This window comes from Oreochromis aureus, linkage group 19, assembly GCF_013358895.1.
Source record: "Oreochromis aureus strain Israel breed Guangdong linkage group 19, ZZ_aureus, whole genome shotgun sequence".
NCBI classification, from domain to species: Eukaryota; Metazoa; Chordata; class Actinopteri; order Cichliformes; family Cichlidae; genus Oreochromis; species Oreochromis aureus.
Window position 1 is genome coordinate 10,090,780 of NC_052960.1, and position 23,814 is coordinate 10,114,593.

The 23,814-nt window shown below is 39.9% G+C and overlaps 1 protein-coding gene across 1 annotated transcript in view; it reads right to left on the reverse strand.

The window, feature by feature from the left end:
• Positions 1-281: 281 nt before the first annotated feature.
• trim9 (tripartite motif containing 9) overlaps positions 282-23,814 on the reverse strand; it is a 47,813-nt gene continuing 24,280 nt past the window's right edge. The window contains exons 4-10 of the mRNA XM_031737112.2: positions 16,137-16,247; positions 14,832-14,985; positions 14,589-14,734; positions 11,495-11,633; positions 6,783-7,086; positions 5,265-5,427; positions 282-4,587 (exon numbers count right to left, since the gene is read on the reverse strand). Of these exons, the coding sequence (XP_031592972.1) occupies positions 4,510-4,587; positions 5,265-5,427; positions 6,783-7,086; positions 11,495-11,633; positions 14,589-14,734; positions 14,832-14,985; positions 16,137-16,247 (1,095 nt within the window). The 3' untranslated portion in view covers positions 282-4,509. The remainder of the gene's footprint in view (positions 4,588-5,264; positions 5,428-6,782; positions 7,087-11,494; positions 11,634-14,588; positions 14,735-14,831; positions 14,986-16,136; positions 16,248-23,814) is intronic.

Here is a 23,814-nt window from a genome sequence, read left to right on the forward strand (position 1 = left end):
CTTCCTGTCTTTGTCTTTTTCCCTCTCATTTGTAATTGTCTGTCCCGTCCTCATTGGCTCCACCTGTTACTCATTTCTCTGCAACTCCACATCTCAGCCTTTAACTACCCATTTACCCAACATATCTTCATCCACCTGCTGCTGCTCCCTTTGTTGTCTTTTTGCTTTCCTGATGTGCACATCTTCTATCCAGCCTTTTCAGCCTGCACTGAATCTGTCTTGCCCCCCGAATCCTTCATTTAGGTTCTCATATTGACTACATATAACAATAACACCTTGTTGACACCTATTTATTGAATATTCACACATACAGAAAACACAGAGGCTCATATTATACTTCAAATCATCAGAATAATAGCAGTAATATGGTAATGATAGACACTGGAACAATCATAGTAATTATACTTTGATAAAATCATAGTAATACATTGATAAAATTCTCCACAGAGATATTTCAGGTTCACCGGAAATAATAATAAGCGATGACATTCCACTTTGGATCAAATGGGGCAAAAAAAAGGAATCACTTTGGAGTTGAAATGAGGTCATAATGAAGGTAATACACACACACATTCACAGGCGCACGCGCACACACATACACACATAGACTGTATGTATGTACATTTGGAGATATAACACCCAGTGTCGCCCAGCGACTGAGTGCAGTCCTTTTAAGAAATAGTTTCCGTATTTGGCGAGGCTTTACAGTAGACATAAATCATCCCCGGGTTAATCTATTTAATGTTCTATAAGTATATATGGCTGGTTTAGAAACAATAAATGTTACAATCACACACTTTTGAATGTCAGCACCCCAAGTGTTCAGTTCAGAAACACAGATTCAGGTCATCTTTTTAAATCAAAGAAGTTAAAATATTCTCACAGAATATTACACAAGTGTGCGCAATCTCACATTAGACATATGGAAAATGTCTCCAATGAACTATTTTGCTGAGTTAAAGCCACATTGTTCACGTGTCCCGGATTCTGAGGTTGTGTAATGCTTTGATAATGGATGCACTTGTCTGCGTATGATTGAAAAGAAGCTCTCGTCGCTCAGTGACCCACTGCTGAATGCGTTATTTTCCGCTATCATAATTATGGCTGAACAAAGGGCTTACCTTGAAAAGCAGCCAGTTAAATGTTGCATAAATCAAAGCTTGAATTCAGCCTTGGAGCGAAGGCTGTGCAGCTTGCTGAATGCTGCAGTCAGTACACATGCACGTACTCTGTCATACTGTACGTTATATTTTCTTTGTGCAGCCATTTTAGCAGTGCCACATGAATTACAATCACTGTAATTACATGGGACAGGAAAAGAACAAAAAATAAACCTGACTGTGATTTTTCTCCCCAATGCTGTGGTTGTATCAGTGGCAAACATAACCATTGTTTCATTTTGCCCTTTCACAATATAAAAATATGTAGCAGCAGGTGAATTCAGGCATCGCGGATGTTACAGATGACTCTGCTGAAGCAACGAATCTAGTTCGAAGCAAAGTTTCATAAATCTTTTGGGTACTGAAGAGGGGGAAAAGGCACACCCATGAAGCTCAAACACAGGATAGCACCTTCTGTGTATGCTAGATACGTGATGTATGTCTCAGGGCTACGATGCTCCAGGAAACTTTACAAGCAACCTGAAGGGGCAGCAGTTCCATTCTACATTTTGACTTGAGCATTGACTGGCAGCGTCCTGCAGTTGGTCGAACTCTGTAGCTCAGATACATTCATGTTCCTCTCAGGTTGATTTACCTTCTGGTCTGAGTTATCAGGCACACTGACCGAAAATTAAATCAGACTAACATAGGAGCTCTGAACAGAACTGCCATCAATCCAGTCCTATGTTGTTGAGGGGCTCAGTGTAAAAATCTAGTTTTAGGATCATTTAAATTGTGCAAAAGTCTTGAGCTACCCCTCATTTCTTTTTATCTTGCTTGGTTTGGGCTCCGGGGAGGTCAGTCCATGACCGATAATTTTCCTGATGATGTGTGATTGATTTGTTGCTAGTCAGATGCTTTCTAGATGGTATTGCATGATGGATCAAAATCTGTTGGTATCCAACTGTAGAGAGGTTTTTAGGCCTCCCATTTCTTCTTTTCTTCTCCATTTGTCCAATTTCCTCAAATGGTTTAAGGACACACTGCACACCATGCCAAGATATGTCAAGTTTTCAGCTAATAGCTCTTTGGGAATCAACTTCCTGGTGCAAAAATACTATTTTTCATCTGCCAAACTGTGTTATGTTTGAAATATTTCATAGATTTAACTAAAGAAATTGGAACAAATGATGCGCTTTGTGACAGGCAGCTAGTAACAAAGAGCCTAAAAGTGGTTCTTTGTGTAGACACAGCATTGTTTCATCACTTAAGTTAGATGTCTTTTAAATGTTTTAGTGATAGGTCAGTGTTGAGAAGCTTAACAAACAAAAACATTTTTCTCAAAATGGTCAAGTACAAGGGCTCGGCTGAAAATGAGTGAAAAAGCAGCAAAGCCTTGAGAAAGTCTGGAGAACTATTGCTAAAGACCACTTTCAACATCTGGTCCATTGGAAGGAAAATGTGAAGAAATGCAGGGGTGGCTCAAGAGTTTTGCATAGTACTGTACATCTGAGTCATGGTATGCATTTTCCAAAACAAACTTATTTAATTTAATCATAATTTAAGGGAACTTGGAGGCAGCAGGGTTCATATTTTGAGGGAATAAGAGAGAATGCACAGCTGTTTTTTCCCCAGGGGCCCCTAAACCAGTTGAAACTAACCATGATTTAATGTATTAGTAATTGTAGCTAGCTTCTAATAAAATTTGGTGCTAATATAACTTTTTCACTAAACAAATGCAAACTAATGTCACTCACCTCAACCTCGTGTGCTTTTTTAGAGCTTGTTAGCAAGTGTTCACACTTTTGAGCTAAACAAAGTAAACATTATCCCTGCTAAACACAGCATGTTGGCATTTCCTTTGTCATAATGTCATGGTAACATTAGCACTTGGCATGGGTTAATCTTAAATAAATCAAACTGCTGGTCTGACATTGTGGCTCACTGAGGAAGCCAGATGTGATGCCACAAAACCAGCCCAGCGTCGCTTTCCTCTCCTGTTGCTCTCTAATGAAATTCAACTGAGAAGCTTCCTCAGCACGAAAACAAACTCTGAAGTACATTTTAAAGGCGACAAAATGTTTCTTTCTTTCTGTAACAGCTATGTATCAACTGAAGGAAACGTGAAGAACTTTCATTGAAAAACTCTGAACATCAATAACTTATTTAGCTATACACCTCTTTGCAATAGATCATTTGAATAACAATAATAAAAAACTACCAGTACTCAGTCACCTACATTTAAAAAAGCCAGAACTAAGCGAGCTGCTGTAGCACCTTATTCAAACTCACTTCTATATGATACATTTATCCAAAACCCCCTCTTTCCTGTTTTGAGAGCTGCACTGCAGAGAAAGGGTGCATGAAGGCCTCGCTTCCAGGAGCATTTCAGGCTGATACTGTAATTTTCCTTTTTCTTTATACAAACGATACAGAAGGTTCACACAAGCTAAGCCACTAAGAAAAGCGTTTCATTTATATGAACGAGGATATGACAGTGACACGGCTGAGAGTCAGGCTATTGCTCTCGTCCTCGGATCGTTACGGCTGCTGACCCATCTCAACCAATCCTCATACGCTTTCATACACATGACCTCTCATTCTCCCTCCGTGTAAGTGTGTTCATGAGGAGGAAAAGATGTGTTTTTGAAAAAGAAAAGAGAGGGATGAGCATGAAAAATAGGATATATTGAACTGTATGTAGATGGTATGATGGGGGCTCTTTTTTTTCTTATAAACTCATTTACAAAACAACACCACTTTCTTGGCTATCCACTAAATATGAAGCTACAGCCAGAGGTCCCTTAGTTTAGCTTTGCATAAAGACAGGAAAAAGGGGAAATGGGCACCCAGACTCTATTTAAATATGTATATTTAAATCAAAATATTTAAAAAAAGGTTGAAAGTTGGCACACGTGCTAGGTTTCTCCCCATTGTTTTCAGTCTTTATGATAAGCTATGCCAAGATGGGCTCCATAATCCAAATCCAAGTCTTGGAAAAACAAAAGCAAAACAAATGAGTGTATTTCCCCAAAATGTCAAACTATTAATTGAAGCCCACATTATAAACACTTTTCTAAAAACATTCCAAGTCCATCAGCTGGGAAATTTTCTTCTTCAACCAACTGGAACACATCATAATATCAAAATACAGGGTACAGACGGCAAAGCACCCTCCATACTGACAGTGTCCTAAGGACAGACCGTGAGTCCGGGGTTTAGGCATGATAAAGGCATGGCTCAGCGCTGGATGGGACCTCTTCCAGATTGCTTGGGGTCAGTTGGTCAGGAACGAAAGAGAAGGAGAAGGGAAGAGGGAGTTGGCGAGGGTTTTTTCAGAGTTTCTGACTGGCAGGAGGAACCTCGGGAAAGCTGGGGAGGTTTCCTTAAATCGGATGGTGTTGAGTTTTCAGCACACTGAGCCAGTTGGATCAGCCTCCCCAGGAGTGTAGAAGTCAGGGATGGGTAGACCAGTGTGCAGTGTGACCTAAAGAAAAACACATTTACACACAAGTGGGTTACTAAACTAAATCTATTCAATACATTTTTCCTCCTCCAGGGGGAGCTGTGGAACTATTGCCTCAAAGCCTGAAGACTATTTTTTTCCCTTAGGGAGGCATTTTGCTTCCTGGACACAGCACTACAAATGAGAAAACTGACTGGGAGCAAAAAAGAAATTCAAAGCTTCTCACTGATGTTGACTCTTTGAAGCTTTTTCTCTGTTAAGATTTAATCTCCCGAGGACATATTTGTAAAAGTTAGATAGCTGTAATGAATAATAACTGAACTCATGTGATGCTTTATTAATTCACAAGCAGAATCCTCACTTTCTGTTTGTTGTGGCGCTCAGGCAAAAGACAGAATTAGCAAATTAAACACCATCCCCCAGAGCGGCTCCCCAGCATGAGAACAAATTTAAGACTGAAAGAAGAAAATTAAAATCGAAAGGAAAAATATAAACTTGTTTTCTGCAATACCGTGCAGAGTCAGTTCATTATTTAGTCTCTGGAGTATTTGGATATAAAAAATATATCAGATTTTACTTTATTTTTCGCCTTTATGCCTCGGTATGAACTGAAGTTTAAGGTTAGGGAGTAAATTCAGTTGGAAACAGTTGAAATGATCACAGTTACTTTGGTGCATGGATGGACTGAAATTTTCTACCTGGACGTTTCGGTTGAGGCTGATAGCGGGGTAGTAAGCGCCCTCCAAGCCTTCGAATGCCACTGGGCCCTGCTGCTCATCGTTCACGAGGAAGATGAGAATCCCACGTGTAAAGTCCAGCAGCACTCCTATTGTAGCTCCTTTAGTGATGCCACCGTCTGTCCTGCATGGGCACAGAAAAAAAACAAAGAATAACTGTATTATTAATTTACTGTGGTAAACCTCCAGTTCTGAGCTTAGCTCACAAGATTTTCCATCAAAACATGATAAAAAAAAAAAAATCTGAACCGTGCGTCTCGCCTACTTCACCTTGTGACTTGTTTTAAGTCTTTGTCACTTTAGAGACTGGATTCTTTCCTGTTAATCATATTATCAGTCCTCATATTTATCATGTAGCCTGTAACATTACTACTACTACTACTACTACTAAAAGTAACTACACCATGATCACATTGACCACATTTAAAAGCTATTTAAACACAGACAGATTTGAACGTGGTACAGCTGTTGTTGGTGACAGGGTGATTTGGGTATTTTAGAAACTGCTGATCTGCTGAGATCTCTAATAACCACTGGCAATAATTAAGATATGCAGAAGAGCATCTCTGAACACACAACACCTTGAAACCTTGAAGCAGATTAGGAACAGCAGCAGAAGACCATATCAGATGTGGTCTTCTGCTGCCATCCCTCTCAACTATGAACAAGAAACTGAGGCTACAATTCATGAGCTCACCTGAACAACAGAAGGCTGAAAAGTTGCCTTGTTTGATGAGTCTTGATTTTTGCTGCAACATTTGGGTTGCTAGGATCAGAATTTGGCTTAAACAACATGAAAGCATGGTTTGGTCAGTCTGGTTGTGTTATATTAGTGTTTGGTATGTTTAGTTGGCACACTTTAGGCCCCAAAGTACAAACTGAGCATCAATTAAATGGCACAGCCTACGCAAGCATCGTTACAGCCCATGTTCATCCTTTTATGGCCAAAGTATACCCATCTAATGATGGCTGCTTCTGGCAAGTTAACATGGAACGTCAAATCATCTCAATCTGAACATGGCAAAGAGTTCACCATACTTAAACAGTCTTCAGAGTCACCAGATCTCAATCCAATAATCATCTTTGGGACAAATCTGCAGACACAGTGTGACGCTATCATGCCAATATTGTCCAGAATCTCTCGACAATGTTTCCAGCATCTTGCAACAAGGAATTCTTGTGAAGCATTTTCCTGCACCTACAGTTATCTTATGCTAGAAGTAAACTTTGCTTTTACCCAAGTAAGATTTCACTTAGTGGCCTTTTATCCTGTGTTATGACAGGACAGTTGAGAATTGACAGGGAAGCTTGGGGCAGATTTAAACCCAGGCCTCTGCAGCAAGCTTAATAAGTAAGACCGGTGTCCCTTTTCTAAACACTATTATACTGTACATCTAAAAGCAGAAGACTTCCATTTGTGATCGAAGAAATGATATCTGCATTAGTGCATGGAGAATCACTTGTCACTTTCTTTATTACCTATTGGTGTGCGAGTTGTTGTGCATGAACCAGGAGCGGTTATTGTCCACATACATGGCCCAGGCTTTGTCATCCTTCCCTAGCATCACATCCTTCAGGACGTCACTCCGAGCGATGCCGAAGGCTGGGTCAGGGTGGTTGTCATAGCGGTCAACGGTCATTTCCCAGTAATGAACACCTCGAGAGAAAGCAGTGTTCCCCAAGACAACTCGGTCATCATAGCTGTTGCACGACACCGTCAGGTTGTCGTTGGAGAAGATGATGTCAGGGTGAGCGGACGCCGGGTCAAAGGTGAACCAAGCAACTGCACAAAGGGAAATGTGTACCATTAGGTTTTTAGTGTTAATAATATCAACGACTGCAAGATGAGAGGCGATGATCATGATTTTACAAACACCACATAAAACCAGAAGGTAAAGGTTAGATGAGGTGAAGTTACACTGTAAAAATATCTAAATGGAGGGAACAGTAATAATATGAAAGACAAGAAGAAGACTTACTATCATTGTTATGATCAAACATGATTAATAATACCTAAACTATATCCTTATACTACATAACTTAATCCATAACTTAATAAGCTTAACCACTTTTAGATAATCAAACTTGTGTCAAACTGTCTGCAAATCTTAACCGGGTCCTGCACGGAAAAGCAGATTAGTTTGATAATTATGGGTAAGGGAATTGTTAATAAAATAAAACTTAACTTTAAAATACATAACTAGAAACTTCTAATAGTTATTATACTAAGAGGTCAGTTCACCCAAACAAGAAAAGAAAGTAAACATGAAAAGTAAAATACTCTGTGTGGATGTTGATTTAGACTGTGAACACAAGCCGCCTCCACCATCAGAGCAGACTCTGCTGTGTTGGTCTACATAAGTTAAATTTGGGCAGTTACCATGAGAGATTAGTTACAGTTAATGACACTTCTAAGATGCAATTTAGAACGCTGCAAAAAAAAAACCAAACAAACACAGCTTATGTAAAGTTTTTCCATTAACAATAAACACTTCTTACTTCTCAGTATTTGCTGAGGCTCTAAGGTAACTATAGCTAGATGAGCTAATTACTTTCCCCCAAAAAAGTGTAAGAGGAGCTAAGAAAGTATCTGTGCATTGCTTTTGGACTTTTGGCTATGTTAGCTTTTAATTTAATTATAAATCAGCGCTGTTTTTCAGTTAAAGGACTTTGAACAATTGAAAGATGAGATTCACAGAGACAGAACTACATAGTATGTGTAAGTGGACTTTTGGAGTTCTCCTCAGCTCTGCAGGGTCTTTACATTTTTTAGCTCAGTGTTTTTGGTCTCACCTCTCCGTTTGTTGGCTTTATGGACCCAGAAGGGTCACTGTGCTCCCTCAGCTGAATTGTATTGTCATACTTTTTCAACTATTAGCAAAATTAAGACAATATAATTTGATAATTAAAATGTTTAATAGCTATTTGCCTGAAAGGAAGTTTCACCGTGACCTTTTATATATAGGTGTCTCTTTAGAACTGAAAACGGTCATCGTCAGCTAGTGAAGCATGATCACAAATTTGCTAAGCGCTATGGTTATCACACATGGCTTCATGATGTGGTTTCACATAAGGTGTTTACATGAATTAATGTCCTTTTTCCTTTAAATGAAAGAAGAAAGTGTGTTGAGCCTCCAGTCCACCTGCTCTTACATTGACACTGCTCTCAGCAGTCTTATCATTGGTGTGCTGGCAATCATTGCAGACAATGCAATAACTGATTGCTATAAATGTATTCACATGTCTGTAATGTTTGCTCTTAAAATCTCAGCAAATAAAAACCAAACTATCAGCAAAGATTGTTGGCAGAGCTAGTTAATAATATATTTTATTGTATTTAGGTGAACTGCTCCTTTTCTCTATTAAAACACATTGTTTTTAAACTTCTTAAACCACATGCTAATGATAAATTTGCAATACTGCTTGACTCACTGCTGAAAGACACAGTAACAGATCTCTATACAGGAAGGTAAACAGGCGGGCTTTTGCAGTTTTTATGGGCTCCACTGGACCTGCTTTTACTGGTGTCACCATGTGCAGTGACGTTCCATTACACTGCTTTATTTCCCAAAGGAAATAAAGCAAAGACATTTATTAGAGGCTTGTATTGCACGTTTAATAAGTGCAGCCCACAGAGGAGCAAACTGCCCACCTGCTGGGTTGAGTGTGAAGACCTCATTGATGAAACAAGCAATGGCCTGAAGGGGATCAGAGCGGAAACAGTGTGCAAGGAGAGTCATCCATACCTGTGCCTATAGACTGAATATCACATGGAGGGAGTCCAGCTAAAATGTGAAATGGTGGGGAGAGTGAAGGAGAAAAGAGGGAAAAGAAAAGAGGAAGAGGAGGAGAGCAAAGCGAAGCAGTGAAGCAGTGTAGAGGGGTGGGAAGGGCGGTGGAGAGGGTGAAAAGCAGATTTGATCAGGGATCCTGGTTCAGCTCAGTGGCCATAAGACCAGAGGAGATCCCCAAAACGAAAACAAAAGAGCTCCTAGAAACAAACCACTGCAGACTTAGAAGGAACAACAATGAAAACAAAGCAATTGTTCTGAATAAGAAAAATAAGAAAAGGACAATCTGATCTGGAAGAAGGCTGCAACAACACTGAAAACGTCTGAGTGGTTAGATCACTTTGTACGCCTCCAACAGCTGCTGAGTGCTTTCTGTGTCAGGTAGGGAGGCTGTCTGGGCCTTTCAGGTCCACTGATGGATGACAAGCTTCCCCGTCTATGCAGATCATCATTTAACTAATGGGAAAGCCGGCACATGGGTGGATTATACACAATCCAGCTGCTCCTCGAGGCCCCTGGGCTAAAAGGCGCAAAACACACCCTCGAACAGAATTCACATCCTGCTGCTGCCCACTGGATGAAAATCTTGTGTTTTGGAAGCCTTTACTGTGATCATTTATTGTGCTGCTTGGAATATAAAACAGACAGAGGCTGTTTCGGGATCTTTCAAATCCCTTTGAAACTAACTAACTCAAAAAGCACTGCTTGAGTCTGAAGAATATCAAAGAAAGCAGATTTTCTCTGCAGACTTAATATATAATATAATATAAATACAGCATAATAATCAAAATATAAGGGTTTAGCCAAGAAGCAGCAGGTTATGATTTCTTTAGATTCTCTGGAGTTAAATCAAGATTTCTCTGGTGTAAACTCCCAAATGTAGAAAGAAATGTAACTGAACTGTGATAATCAGTACAAAAAAAAAGTAAGTAAGCCATTACATTATATTACAAATGTTGTTGGAAACACCTGCCAGCTGTTTGCTAGCACACAGATCTTCTTCATTGCATAACATTACATTAACTACAACCACAGCGGTAGCTACCCTTTTTTTTATGTTCACATAAAACACTTTGAAAATAATTCACTGTAACATTTCAGCTTATCATAATATCAATGGAAATACAGCCAACAGGATAAGATCATGCAAAAAAAGTGTCAGCATATTTGGGAAGATGTCAGCTGCACCTGAGGAACAAAAACATGAAGACAAACATGTGGGTGTTAAAACGCTGAAAATATTCGCCTCTAAGAATGAATCTTGGTGGTCCGTAGAGCATCATCATTTCCAGCTTTCCATCTTGGGATAAAAAAGCAAACTGTGTGCCTTTTAAAAAATGTTATTATGCTGTAGTATAAACCTTCTCTCATTCATTTCCCCCACTTGTCATGGGAGGTACCAGTTCTTATATCATTAAGAACATCAGCAGTATTGTTTCTGTCAGCCGTGCTTCTCACCTCTTTAAGTGCCAACACACATCTGCTCATTATGCCCCTAATTAGCTCCCCTTGTAGATATACCGACTGGCTTTTGGCTCCTGCCTGTTACTGCCTTACAGACACCTTTGCACGCCTGCCCAGCTCCATTTGCTTTCCTTGCTTTGTTTCTTTGCTCTTGCCACCTGCTGGTATAGCTCATTTTGAGCTGGCAGCATACGAGCCCGTTACCTGCAACATGGATATTTATGATATTGATTTTTTTTTAGTTCAAAACTTTGATAATGATATTTTGCCTAGCAAGCACTCTTGATGTTTATTTTAAAGATCAATCTACAAATTGAGCAGGACATTTTACAGCGTGGTAATGACAGACTTAAAATAAAAGGGAAACGGCGAAATCTTCATGGAAGTGATGCAAAAGTATCTGAACAGTAGTAAGAGCATTTGTAGCCAGAGGCTGCTCGACCAGTGTTGCACCCAACCTGGTTGGAAATTAAAATCACCAATAAAAGATGTCAGAGCTTCAGTGTCCCACTGTGCAAGGACGTGCTGATGGTTTGACCATCTTTATTTATAGTGTATAATAAAAATCTAATTGCCAATGTTCTCTGGTGGACAAACTGTTTAAATGGAGACGTTGCAATTTCTCGTTATTTATCGTCTGACCTATACAATACACTGCCACTGATAATTAACTAATATCAGTGCTGGCCTGAGCAACCCAACGTGTAGCTCTATTTTAAAAAGCACAGTGTTCTGAAAGTTTGCTTGCTCAGTAGCAAATATAAAATAAACGATGGCTGAATTTTGATTCCCCTTTTGCTCAAAACTGTCAGTGAGGTAGCACTCTTAAAAAAAACAAAACACCAATTCATACTTGAGTCTTTGCTCTTTCTAGATTCACAGTGATTTAGATTTACAGTGAAAACAAGAGGAAGAAGGAGATGAGGCTCAACGTACTCTCAGAGGTCTGCATGATCAGTGTCTTGCTGTACTGGCCCACTCCGCTGGCATTGAAGGCCTTCACCCTGGACTTGTACGTGCTGTTGAAGTGGAGCCCATCCACTGTGCAGATGGTCTCCGTCCCCACGTACACTTCCTGTAAAGACACACAGTGCTTCCTGTTATGCTGGCAAGTGCGTAACTATGACACCAAAGAGAGTCCATTTCTTCTGGAGGAGTGTCCCATTTGAATTTGGTGGAGAGGGTAATAAGAGAGAATGCGCGCTTGTACAACTGAACGTGGGCACGGCAGCCCACACTTGAGTATAAATAGACATGGGGACACAACTCGCCAGGCTCAGCGTGGAGCTGCGTAGGTGTGACTCAGTGAATCAGAGAATAGAGGAGGAAGAGAAAACTTCCCTCAGAATTTTTTGGCATAGTGCTGCATCAGATGCAGGTACGGCATACAAGGATTTTAGTTTATATTATAGAGACGCACAGACCATATGGCAAATTAATATTTAAAAACACACACACACACACACACACACACACACACACACACACACACACACACACACACACACACACACACACAAAACCCAAAACCAAATCATCACAGACGCTGCAAAACATTCGCCACGACTCTCGTCTTGGTGCGTTTGTGTTGACGATCACACGCTAACACAAAAAGTCTCCAGGCTGTAATACAATTTGGCAATGGCTCTCTACCAATTAGCAGTTAGCAGATACAGTTTGTGAATCGGTTGGCAGATTGGATGCGAATGATCACCATGTTACTCCACACTTGTAATTAACAAACAGACAATTACAGAACACGAAAGAACTCGAAGGGTGAACGACTACGACCAGCTGCTTTTAGCTTACAGTCTGCATTTAGGACGTAAGTGTCTGCTTTTCATAAGTTTGAGAAACAAAACAAAACCGGATACGTTAAGAAATAGCTGCTATCCATTTTCAGTCTCCTTACAAACCACTGAGCAAAGCAACAGCTTCACAGTCAGAATCTGCAAGGGATCTCAGCACGGCAGGGATGAAAAAGTCCAATATTTTTTGAGTTAAAAGCTCTAGTTACTGCTGCCGGGGGTGTGCGAAATACTTTAATTATGCTGCACCAGCTGCTATAATGAATATAATGGACATGCAGTGCTTCTTTTTTTGGAGTAATGAGAGGATGCTGACAGAAAGTGCAGATTAGAATATCGAAGATGAGATGTTTATGTGTGTGTGTGTGTGTGTGTGTGTGTGGTTGGCCTTCGGGGATTTGCAGGCTGCTTTTTATTGGCTTGTGTTCTTTTTATTAAAGGAGACCTATTACACTCATTTCCGACTCCATATGTCTCAGCTCTGCATGATTCACAGTTTAAAAAGTCATTATCGATGTTATATCTGGGCATCAGCCTCTGTCTGAAACAGAGGGTTTGAAAGTGGGTGGGGCTTCTCTGCTCACAGCTAGAGTGTTGTGCCCAGGATAGCCATATTAGGAAACATGCTCCCACTGACATCATACAGGGCCAAGAAAAAAAAGAACTGTGGTAAACATTTGGTCTGCTCTCGTTATCCAAAAGCTGAATAGTAAAGATAACGGCTGTGCCATATCACACAGTTCACGTCAACACCGGTATAAACTTTTAAATGGTATCGGCGTCCTGTCACAACATCAAAGATATATCAACAACACAAGCCCAGACATGTCTGCAAGTGAGAGCGGCCCATCATTACCCCTCCCCACTCTGACTGCTTTATCACCTCTTTCTGCGTTTGTCTTAATATTTAACATTTGTGGTTTGTTTCGCTGATGTTCTGGGTTAAATTCTCTTCCTTTTTAAAATTTAGTCACTGCATATTTTTGTTTCATTTAAGTAAATATATTTTGATTCTGTTAAATACCATTAACTGTCTGAACCTCGAGCTGGTTCATGACCAGTAACTTCATCATCTATCATCAGAAATATAATTTGCTTGGAATATCGTGATATAGTTTCGAGGCTACGTTACCCACCTCTAATGACAAGTCCGCTTTTAGAAACAAATATACTGCTCAAACTAGTTCGGTGGAAGAAATACTGAAGTTGGAAATTTTTACCGACTTATATCGAGGAATTTGTTTGTTTTGTTTTTTTAAAATTAAGCAGCGCACATTTTTTCCCTAGGTTACATATTGGGGATTGTATATATAGAGATTATCTCTCTTAATTTGCTCTCTTTAAATGGAGACTCATACTACTAAAGAAGAAGATTTTGTTTTCCCCTCTCTCTTCTTCTTCTTTTTTTAATTAAACATTGCTTTCTTGGCTGCTTACAAAGTTTTTAAAAGTGTGAGCCTCAGGGCTATGTTGAAATAAAACCACATTTATTCCGCAAACCAAGTAACATGACTCATTTGTTTCCAACTCCGCGAGTACTAATAAAGTGCCTGCCTTGGCGCTGCATCCTGTATGTTAATATCACTTTTAGGAAGGCTCCCAGATTGATTGTTGCGAGAATCAACAGGCCTACTATTCGGAGGTTTAGAATTCAGACACGGATACGCTTTGCCATTGTACCCAGGGAATGGCTCAGGAGGTATAAGTTGCTGTCGTAACAAAGCAGGGGCCTCAGTGAATAGAAGCCTGGGGAGTATCTTATAGGATGGATTACATGCTAAACCTCTGTGAGAGTATGACGACTGCTTTGATGCCGGATCACGCTTCCTACAGGATCATCCTAGCGGTGGTACAATTGCTTCCTCCTGACGCCGTGTCATTCGGCGCCTTGTTACGCTGCGTCACGTGACGTGCTCTGTATGACTGTCACACATTAACTTGAGTGATTTCAGCTACAAAACACTGCTGCCACATTCCCCTGGCTGAGCTGGTGTCCTCCCTGGTATCAAATGATGGAGTCTTTGCCCAGACAGAAGGAAAGCGTGTCACGTAAAGGTGATTTATTACTCTAGCTGGTCTTGTTTTTCACTTTTTGTTTTGGGATCTAAATGTAAATATCACAAAAGTTCTCATTTAAAGAAAAATACTGTTGTCGTCTATTGAAATAGACAGATAAAGTCCAGCCTGCAGGGACAAAAGAGTACCTGCAAAAGGAAACCTACCCTGAATGGCCCCCCGTTTCCATCGTCCAGCTCTAGGATGTATCCGTCCACGGCGATGGTGGAGAGTGGTGGCTGTTTCCATGACAATGTGGCGCTGTTGTTCTGAGTGCAGCATTCCTCCAGCTGGAGCATGGGAGCAGCTGGGACTAAGAAGGGGAAAAACGAGGCCAGATTACAGCCCACAGAGGTATGAAGAGACAAACAGTGGTTCTTAAAGAAGTATCAGGCTCTCTGTCTGTGTACCTTTCATCTGTACAAAGTCCAGCTGGTGGATTGTTTGCAGGAGAGGTCCACTGTCCAGAGTGAGGTCAAAGTCACTGGTCATCCTGGGGGTTAGGGTCCCTTTTCCCCACTGACTCTCTGTCATGTGGACTCTCCGAATCAAAGCATCAGAGATCTGTGAGACACACAGTACAGATTAATCTACCGCTAAACCTCTCCCTGTTAATAATTAATAATAAGTATGCCAGAACATTTCAGCCTCCGTTCAAGTGAAGAAATGCAGATAAAGATGCAATGATCCATACATGCAATAATGGGATTTTTCTTTTCCATCAAGTGTCTAAAAGGTTTCCAGTTGTATTCCAAAAAATGTTTTCAAACTTGGATAGTTTCTCATTAAAATTTAAAGAAAAAAAAAACGTGGGTTATTATGTGAATTCAAAAGTTATATTAGGTAAACTATGTTTTCTCCCATATATCTTCTAATTCAGGGGTGTCAAACATAAGGCCCCGGGGCCAGAATCGACCTGGCAAAGGCTCTAATTTGGCCCCCAATCTGGCTTTGGAACATACGAAGGAAGGCATAGATGAAAAGGTTTACAGGTTTTCCTCCTGATAAAGACCTATGCCTTTGCTATTAATACTACATTAAAATAATTAAATAATACATAAACATCTAAGTGACAGAAAAGTCTATTCTTTCTTTTATTTCATTTTCTTTATCATCAGCATTTCGAATGTCGGATTAAATGTGTAGTTAAATGTCTTTACACTGACAGAAAGGAGAGTTTCTCTGGTTCGGCCCACTTAAGATCAAATACGTGGCCCACGATGGGTTTGTCAATCCTGATCTAATGAAGAATGAAGAATGAAGAATTTTGAATGGTGTTAAAGTTACTTGCTGAATAATTAAGATATCAATTTAAAAAGGTCACCGAACGCGCAATGCTTGACTGGATGCCACATACAGTCATCAAGTGTGACACAGCATTTGCTCATCACCTCATCAGAACAAAAACTTCAGTCAGAAGCAGTGTTAGAAAGAAACAAAGTTTTTTTTGCCTTTAAAGAGATGTCAAGCAAGGTTTGATTTTAATAAGGCAAAATTGTTCCCCTAAAAAACAGGAATATTTTCACTGGATGGATCAGTTTTCCAACAGTTTAATTCCAGTAATAGCCGGAGAAGTTACTTTTTGATGTCAGCTGTTGTAGCACCTTGTTTTAAGACATTTTTCATCCAGTTCTACTTCATTGCTTGAAACCTGGTAAATAAAAGTTTCAGCTGTAGCTTGTAAAAATAAAAAGGATGTCTTGTGGTCATCTTACCTGCAGGAAACCACTGGGGTCATTTTCCTTGATGACCTCCAAACAGTACTCCATCAGGCCTGTGGTCTGACGCAACTTCACTGTACAGTGGGAGATTTGATCCCGCACCACCTGGAAAAACAGGGGGAATAGAAGAGTAAACATGGATAAATACACTTACAGTTCATAATCACAAGCTAATTGTCATCCCTAGAAGAAAGACAAGTAATGAAAAGAAGGATGCACGTAAGGATGCCTTAAAGAAAATAAGGAAAGAGGGTAGAAAAAGCCAAAAAGTTCGGACAAAAGATTAAACAGAGCTGTCGGATGAACGGTTGGAGGTGAAGCTGAATGAGACGACCACGAGGAATACCAATAACGTGATTAGGAGCAGGATCGTCAGAGTTATTGATTGAGTAACTCTTTTTCTCTTGAGACACAGATTGAGGGAGGAAGATGACGCTGACGGGACACTAGCAAATGATCCTGTAACTGACGTTAACGGAAGGAAAGTGACTGTGTTTTCACACCCAGGCAGCCTGAACAGTCATCGCTAGTTACATCAGAGACAGGGATGAGGAAAAAGTCGCCCTAAAATGTATTTATGAGTGATGACACGGCTCTGAGATGCATTCAGAGTTTTCAGATTTTCTGCCCTGTATTAGTCGTTTGATTTAACAAAAAATATAATTTGGATTAGCTTCATTAATCCTAATCGAGGGGACAGGAACAGAAACCCTTCCAGAGTAAAATGTCGTCTAGAGATTCCCTCTTTCTTACCGAGACTGATGTCCGCAGCTTCTTTGCAACAGTGTGAAATAAACACAAGTGCTGGACAGGGGGTTGCTAGGAAACAGAAACTTCACCGCCACAGCTCCAAGGCTGAATGGAGAGGAAAATCCTTCCTGAAGCCGTTCGCCGACCAACAGTGTGCATGAAGATGATTTACTGATGACTGCAGTCAGTGCACGCCGATACGCAAGTACTGTACCATAGGTGCACAGTGACTGCAATAGAATTACACCTGATTATATGTGAATTAAATTGCCTCTTACTGATATAATCAGTTTTTATTTTACTGTGATTATTTAAGGAACCATTTCAGAAGAAGCCAACTGTAAACATGTGGTTGTTTTAAACACTGCACCATTTTAGGATGATAATCCATTCAGAGCATGAGAGATGACTTAAGGGATGCCCTCTGAATGCCATCATGGAGGCAAACAGTGAAGAGTAAATCCCAAACATGGCATGCTAATTCTTTTTTTTTTAATTTTCAAATTTTAACTGAGAATTGAGACACATGGAAATAATTTTTATGGTTCTGTTATTCTTTTGGTTCTTTAGTGTATATTAATGAATATCTATGTGCTACATTTCCTCCTGTCTTAGGCTTTTTGATTGCCTGATTGTTTGCACAGGTTTTCAGTTACCTTTGTGTATTTCTTCTTGTGCCTTTCCCTCTCTCTTTATACATATTCCTGCCTGACCTTGCACACCTCCTGTAGGCTTGGCACTTCACTGCGTTCATTTATCTTCCAGTCTGGATTTTTGTTGCATATTTTCTCCCCTGCAGCGACTTCAACTCTTTATTCTTTAATTTCGAGAGCTCATTTAAGTTGGTTATATTTTGCAACCTCCCACCTGTGTCCCTGGTGTGCCGGATTTGGGTCTTATTGTGAACGCACATGAAACACATCTGATGCAACAGTCTCAGAAGCCCAGTAATGTCATGAAGCATTTAGAGATTGTGCAATCAAAGCCACCATGAGAAGATGTAGCCAAAAGGGGTGGATTTAAAGGTTCAAACTTTCTAACCCTCCTTCGCTGAAACAGAAACACATGAGTCTTGTGCATAAATTTGCAGCAGCAGTGAACAAAAACAAATGTGGTCCTGATGGAATAGGAGTTTGCAGAAAAATCTCAGTTTTACTCACATACTCGCTTTTCTGGATAGTTATTGCGTGGCAGCCTACCTGACTCCATGTTAACTGTTCTATTGGTGCCTGTAGTCAAAGACAAAACTGGTCAAATATCCACCTTAGAAAACTACAGCTAAATTCTCTGGGTAGCATACTGTCAAAAATATTACAAAGAAACTTTGGTGATAGGCTTTGAGAATATAAAACAACTACTGACAATTAATTTGCTTTAAAAAATAATCAATAATCAAAGCACTAATTTGTGCATATATGCTGTGTATACATGGTGCATTTATGTGCTTCTTCGATGCACCAAAGGTTTTGACCATGTTAATCATAGATAACTATTTACTAACTTAACTAAGTCCCCTCATAACTGATAAGGATCTTGCAATATTAGTATTCATATCAAACTATGCACGTCCAGTGGGGAACTACAACCTTTCCTCTTCAACTTTATATGGATGATCTTTCTAAAACACTAAACAAGCAGAATACAGGATGCATGATGGGGGAGAGCTTTATTAATAATTTGTATGCTGATGATTTAGTTGCTTTGTTTCCTTATAGAGCCGGCTTGCAGCAGCTGCTTAGGGTCTGCTCAAACTATGGTTTGCAGTATGATATGAAATTCAACTCTGAAAAGAGTGTAGCAACGATCACTTCGATCACTAAAAAGAATCGGAAGCAAAATTTTCCCATTTTCTTTGGAAAATGTAATTTTTGAATGCACTGACTAAAGTGAAATATTTGGGCCATTTCATCAGGAATCTTTAACATGTGACAAGCAAATATGCCAGTCCATAAATTATGTTAAAATGACATCAAAACGTCTCAGTTGGGCTATAACGACACATATAGGATCGTGCTCAAGATACAAGTTTTTTCTCCTGCTTTTATAAATGCTGAAATAATTGGTCATTTATATTTTTATTAAAATGGACTATAATGTCTTTAATAAAGTTTGTCTTCCATGTGGATAATATTTTTGGCTCATACATGAAAACACAGACATGTATGTTAATTTGTCCTGTTATTCTTTTGATCTCCATTACATCACAGTATGTAACTCTTTTTGCCAGTGAAATGTCAAAAAAGGCTGTTCATAATAATAAAAAGGTGTATTTATTGTTCTTCTCTGGACGCTACATATTCATTAAGACAAAGTAATCAATTACAGGCACTTTTGGCATCACTGTTTGATGAACACTTATTTACAGATATGGACTGCACTGCACTGAAATTAATTTAGCAATTTTACAAACAGCATCACAGAAGATAATAATTCCTAAAAGCTTTATATTGATAATCCTGGTACCCTAGGCAGTTTATATAGCAAGTTTCAGATCGGCCAACCCTGTTCAGGTGACATTACAGATTCTAGTAAAACTGCCAAAACATCTGCAGTGTTTCATCCTTTTGCTGGGCTTCAGAAATCAGCGAACACTTACAAAGCCTTGGTCCATTCCTACTGAGGCGGCGTGAACTTAAATGAACCAGATTTAAAAATTCGGCTCCACCTCTGACTTTCATACAAACGACAACAAAAAGCAGGCTCGACCGCTTGCCTGGTGAATTAATATTTACTAGGACACACTGAATCATTTTCAAACAACTCTCTGAAATGAATCAACTTTTCTCTCTCCGGTGAGAGAAGATTTCATTTCACCTCTGACAGTTCGGTTTACATTTCTGTGGCTGAAGGCCAAGCCATCCCTGCTGTGGCAAGCTGGAACATCCACAGCCCCGCAGTGGCCTGGCAGAGCTCCAGGAAAAGGCTTCTTACTGCTGTCGCTGCCTGCTTAACAATCGCTACGCCGTCCCTCGTCTGCACGTGAAATGTTTTAAATTCAGAGTACAGTGTATAAAGAATATCTGTCTTGAAGGTGCAAAAGAAGTGCTGCCAGCTTTCATTGCATCCTGTCCTTATTGTCATCCTCCTCTTTCCTCTCTCAGATTCGATGCTCCCTAACAGCTTCTCTCAGCATTCTAGTCATCCTCCCTGAAATCTGCTTTAAATCAGCTTCCCAATAAGATATAAAAACTGCCGCCGGCAATAGTGCTCTGCCAGATGATCTCCGGATAATCAGCGCAGGGAAGATTCATTCGTCTGAATTTAACCGAGAATGAAGGGGCTGCAGCAGCTTGTGGTGGGACGGCAGTGGAGCAAATTTAGCATCTTGATGAGAGAAATTAATTGAGAGACAGAAAAAGAGAGTGAGAGATGGTGGATTGAGAGCCAGAAAACACAGTGCAGGACAGCAGTAGAGGAAGGCAGAGTCTGCTGCGTTAAGTGGGCCACAGTCTCTGCACAGCGGAAACAAACTGTGTCCTCTCATGTGGCTGGTAGGGTGATCAAGCACTTTGTCACAGAAGCTCCACAGTGATGGTAAAACAACAGGAAACCGAGGGATGATGAAAATGTAAGACAGTGACAGAGCTAAAACAAACAGCAGTTTTTGATAGCACGTTTGATTTCTTCATGGTAGGAAACACTGAGAAACGTGTTTGCAGTGGAACAGGTGCTTATTAAATAAATGAGCCCATTTTGCAGTCACAAATAATACCTCATAAAAACACACTAAAGATACATTTTCATGGCAAATGCACTGGAGCCTACTTGATTTTTCATTGTAAACTACAAACCTCATTCACCTATTCATACAACTGCTTTTTTAACCTAACAACCACACACTCACATTTTGATGGATGCATCGCGGGAAACTATGGGTTCAGTATCTTGCCCAAGGAGCTGGGGAACAAACCTCTAACCTTCCGGGTGGCGTATGACTGCTCTACCCGCTAAACCACAGATGCCTTAAGATGCAATAACTGTTCTGTAGTTACTTCAGCAGCTACTGTTTCTCTCTGTTGTTAGCTGCTGAGGAGGTAAAGCTTCTTCTACCATTTTCTATTTGTATCTGCTGTAGTTATTAGGCCACTGCAGCACTTGTGTCTGTGTCTGTGTGGCTGCAGTCTTTGAAACTGTCCCCTTCCAGGACACAGGATAATATCTGTAGACTGACAAAAGGGGTGTATGACAATCATTAAATGAGAGTCAAATATAAAAGAAACACACAAAAATAGTTTGTTATTAGAAGCATTAAACATTAAGGTGTGTGTGTGTGAGGATATGCTGCACAGTGCAGTGACAATCAGAGGAAGTGACAAGTGCCACATCCACTGAAAATCAGCTGTCAGTGAGAATCTGTTAGCGTTTACTATTAGAACTGAAGGACGGAGAGCAAATACAGCAGTAAGCGACCCATGCATACATTCATAGGTCAAAATAACAGATTTGAAATGCATTTTCTTTACCGACTGATCTCAGTTATTTTCTCTTCTTTTTGCAGAAGTCCACACGACAGACAAAAACCCAAACATGTTTACCCGGGAAAACCAATCAGTCAATCAGAAGAATAATAATAAGCAACTACCTTCAACAATTTTCAAGCAAAACTACTGCCTAAGTTTCATAGTTGTAGCTTGAATATACGACTATTTTCATCACTTTTATAGAGCTGTAACTGTCATGGTCTTGGATCTCAGACCAAGGGTTGTGAGTCTGGAATTCGTTTTTCTGTGTTTTCATTATGGTTCGATGTTCTCAGTTATTACTGGCTGAGGGTCTGTAGCATGTTGTTGTATCTAAGCTTTAGTCATACCTCAGGGTTTTTGAGGTTTCTGGAGTTCTTTGTGTTTTGTTGGTTCTGTTAGGGTTCACAGTTCTTTTCTTTTTAGTTTTGGCTCATGTTTGAGTTTTTTTTTCTTTAAATCATACTTTAGTCTATGATCGATTTCTTTGTGTCTCTATGCTCTTGGATGCTTCATTTACTGTATATAACTGTACTTGAGTCTTTTAGTTTTCATTTAGTATTAATAGACTTAGTTATTTGAGTTTTTCTGTTGTGATTTGGTTTATTTTTCCTAGTTTCCGCGGTGTTCCTCATGTCATGTTCAGTGTGTGTTTATTGACTCCGTTATTTCCTGTTTTACTCTGATAGGCTATGTCTCTTCAGCATTAATATGAGTTTTACTTCCTGTCTCTTTGTCTTGATTATATTCTCCTGTGTCTCCTTCCTAATTAGCCGTCTCTGTGTATGAATAGCACTTTCTTCCTTGCAGTCTGAGTTGGCTTGCCTGTTGTACTCGCCTTTTCTAGTTTCTGTGTCCCCGCGACCACTACAACCTTTTATACATATTAACTAGCTATTTAAAATGTTTATCTATTATCCATCTGTTTTCTTTTGCTTATCCGGTTTACGGTTGTGGGGTGGCTGGAGCCTCTTCCAGCTGCCATAAAGCCAGGGGGGAGACGCACCCTGGACATCTCCCCAGTCTGTTGAAGGGCTTGTTCTTCTTTTACACTAACCCTGATTCCATTAATTTGTCCATACTAGCAAATGGTTTCAATAGGTTGTTCATAGCTTACAATTTCAGTTGTTCAGCCATACTTTTAATGAGCTATCACAACCATTTTTTTCATTACTTACACTGATATAATTATAATTATAATCCTTCTGAGTGTCTTTTTCTACTGCCTAGCCATTACTTTTTACTCAAACTTATTCAGTTCCAATCAATTCTTAAATGGTAATTCTGGCTTTTGTTGTAGATTAGTTGTGCTAATCTTTCCATTCCCCCCCCCGTCTACTGCAGAAGTACCCCTTGAGATACAGCCCTTGTTGGGAATCTCTGAATTAAACTCTTAATAGAAAAAGCGGTCATATATCTTGAACATAAATAGCCTTTAGCTCTAGAGTTTCTTGTCTTGATTAGTTCTCTATTGATTGTCAGGATCTGACAGAAAAGATACAACTGTAGTGGCGAGTAAGACCCTTATACAATATTAGCAGTCTCAACATTAACAAGTAATCCTCCCACACTGAATAACCTTGAATAACAGGCTCTGCTGCCTATCTCGCTGCAATGAAAACTGTCATTCACTATAAGAAAATGAATCATTTGAAATCTGCCTCCGCTTTTCTTTATACTTCCTACCACATCTCTAAGCATCCATTCGGTCCAAAATACCTCCCATGCCTAGTTAAAAGTGAGAAGGACCCCGAGAAGGAGGGTTCCCCTGGAGTAACACAGGCGGTTCAACAAGGGGGAAAGCAAGTGGAAATAAAAATAGCCTCAGAGCCGCTGTACTCATTAACCAACCCGAGCTGGGTGACCAGGGGACCTAACAACCAGTGACAAACTTTGCATGAAGCAGGAGAAGATGCAGACTGACTTCGTTTCTGATTCACTTTGTGTTGCTCTAATCAGCCTTCATCTGCTGAATCTGTTCCTTGAAGAATCCAGTGAAAGAGACTGAGAGCATAAGAAGTGGGCCCCGTTTTGATCATATTTAATACAATCTTCACATTATATTAGAGGACCGTGCTGATGTTTTCTTTTTTTATGTTTCCGTCAAATGAAATGTGCTTTACAGAAAAAAATCCATCGCAGTGAATTTAATTACATTCAACATTTTTGCTGAGATGTATGCAGTTAAAAGCATCAGCTATATCAAAGGAATAGTTTGACATCTTGAGAAAAACCAGGCTTTCATACCAGGAGTTAAAAGATGCATGCCCATGCACTATATCTGACGATAAAGCCAAGAGACATTTAGCTCAGTATAGCAAGTGGCGCTGTTGAAAAGTGATCAATATAGACGATAATATACACAAAAGACTGAGGTGACCCGTGTTGTTACTCTGATGTTGCAAGGCTTGTTTTCCATGAAAATGGTAAAAATGGTAAATGGCCTGTATTTGTATAGCGCC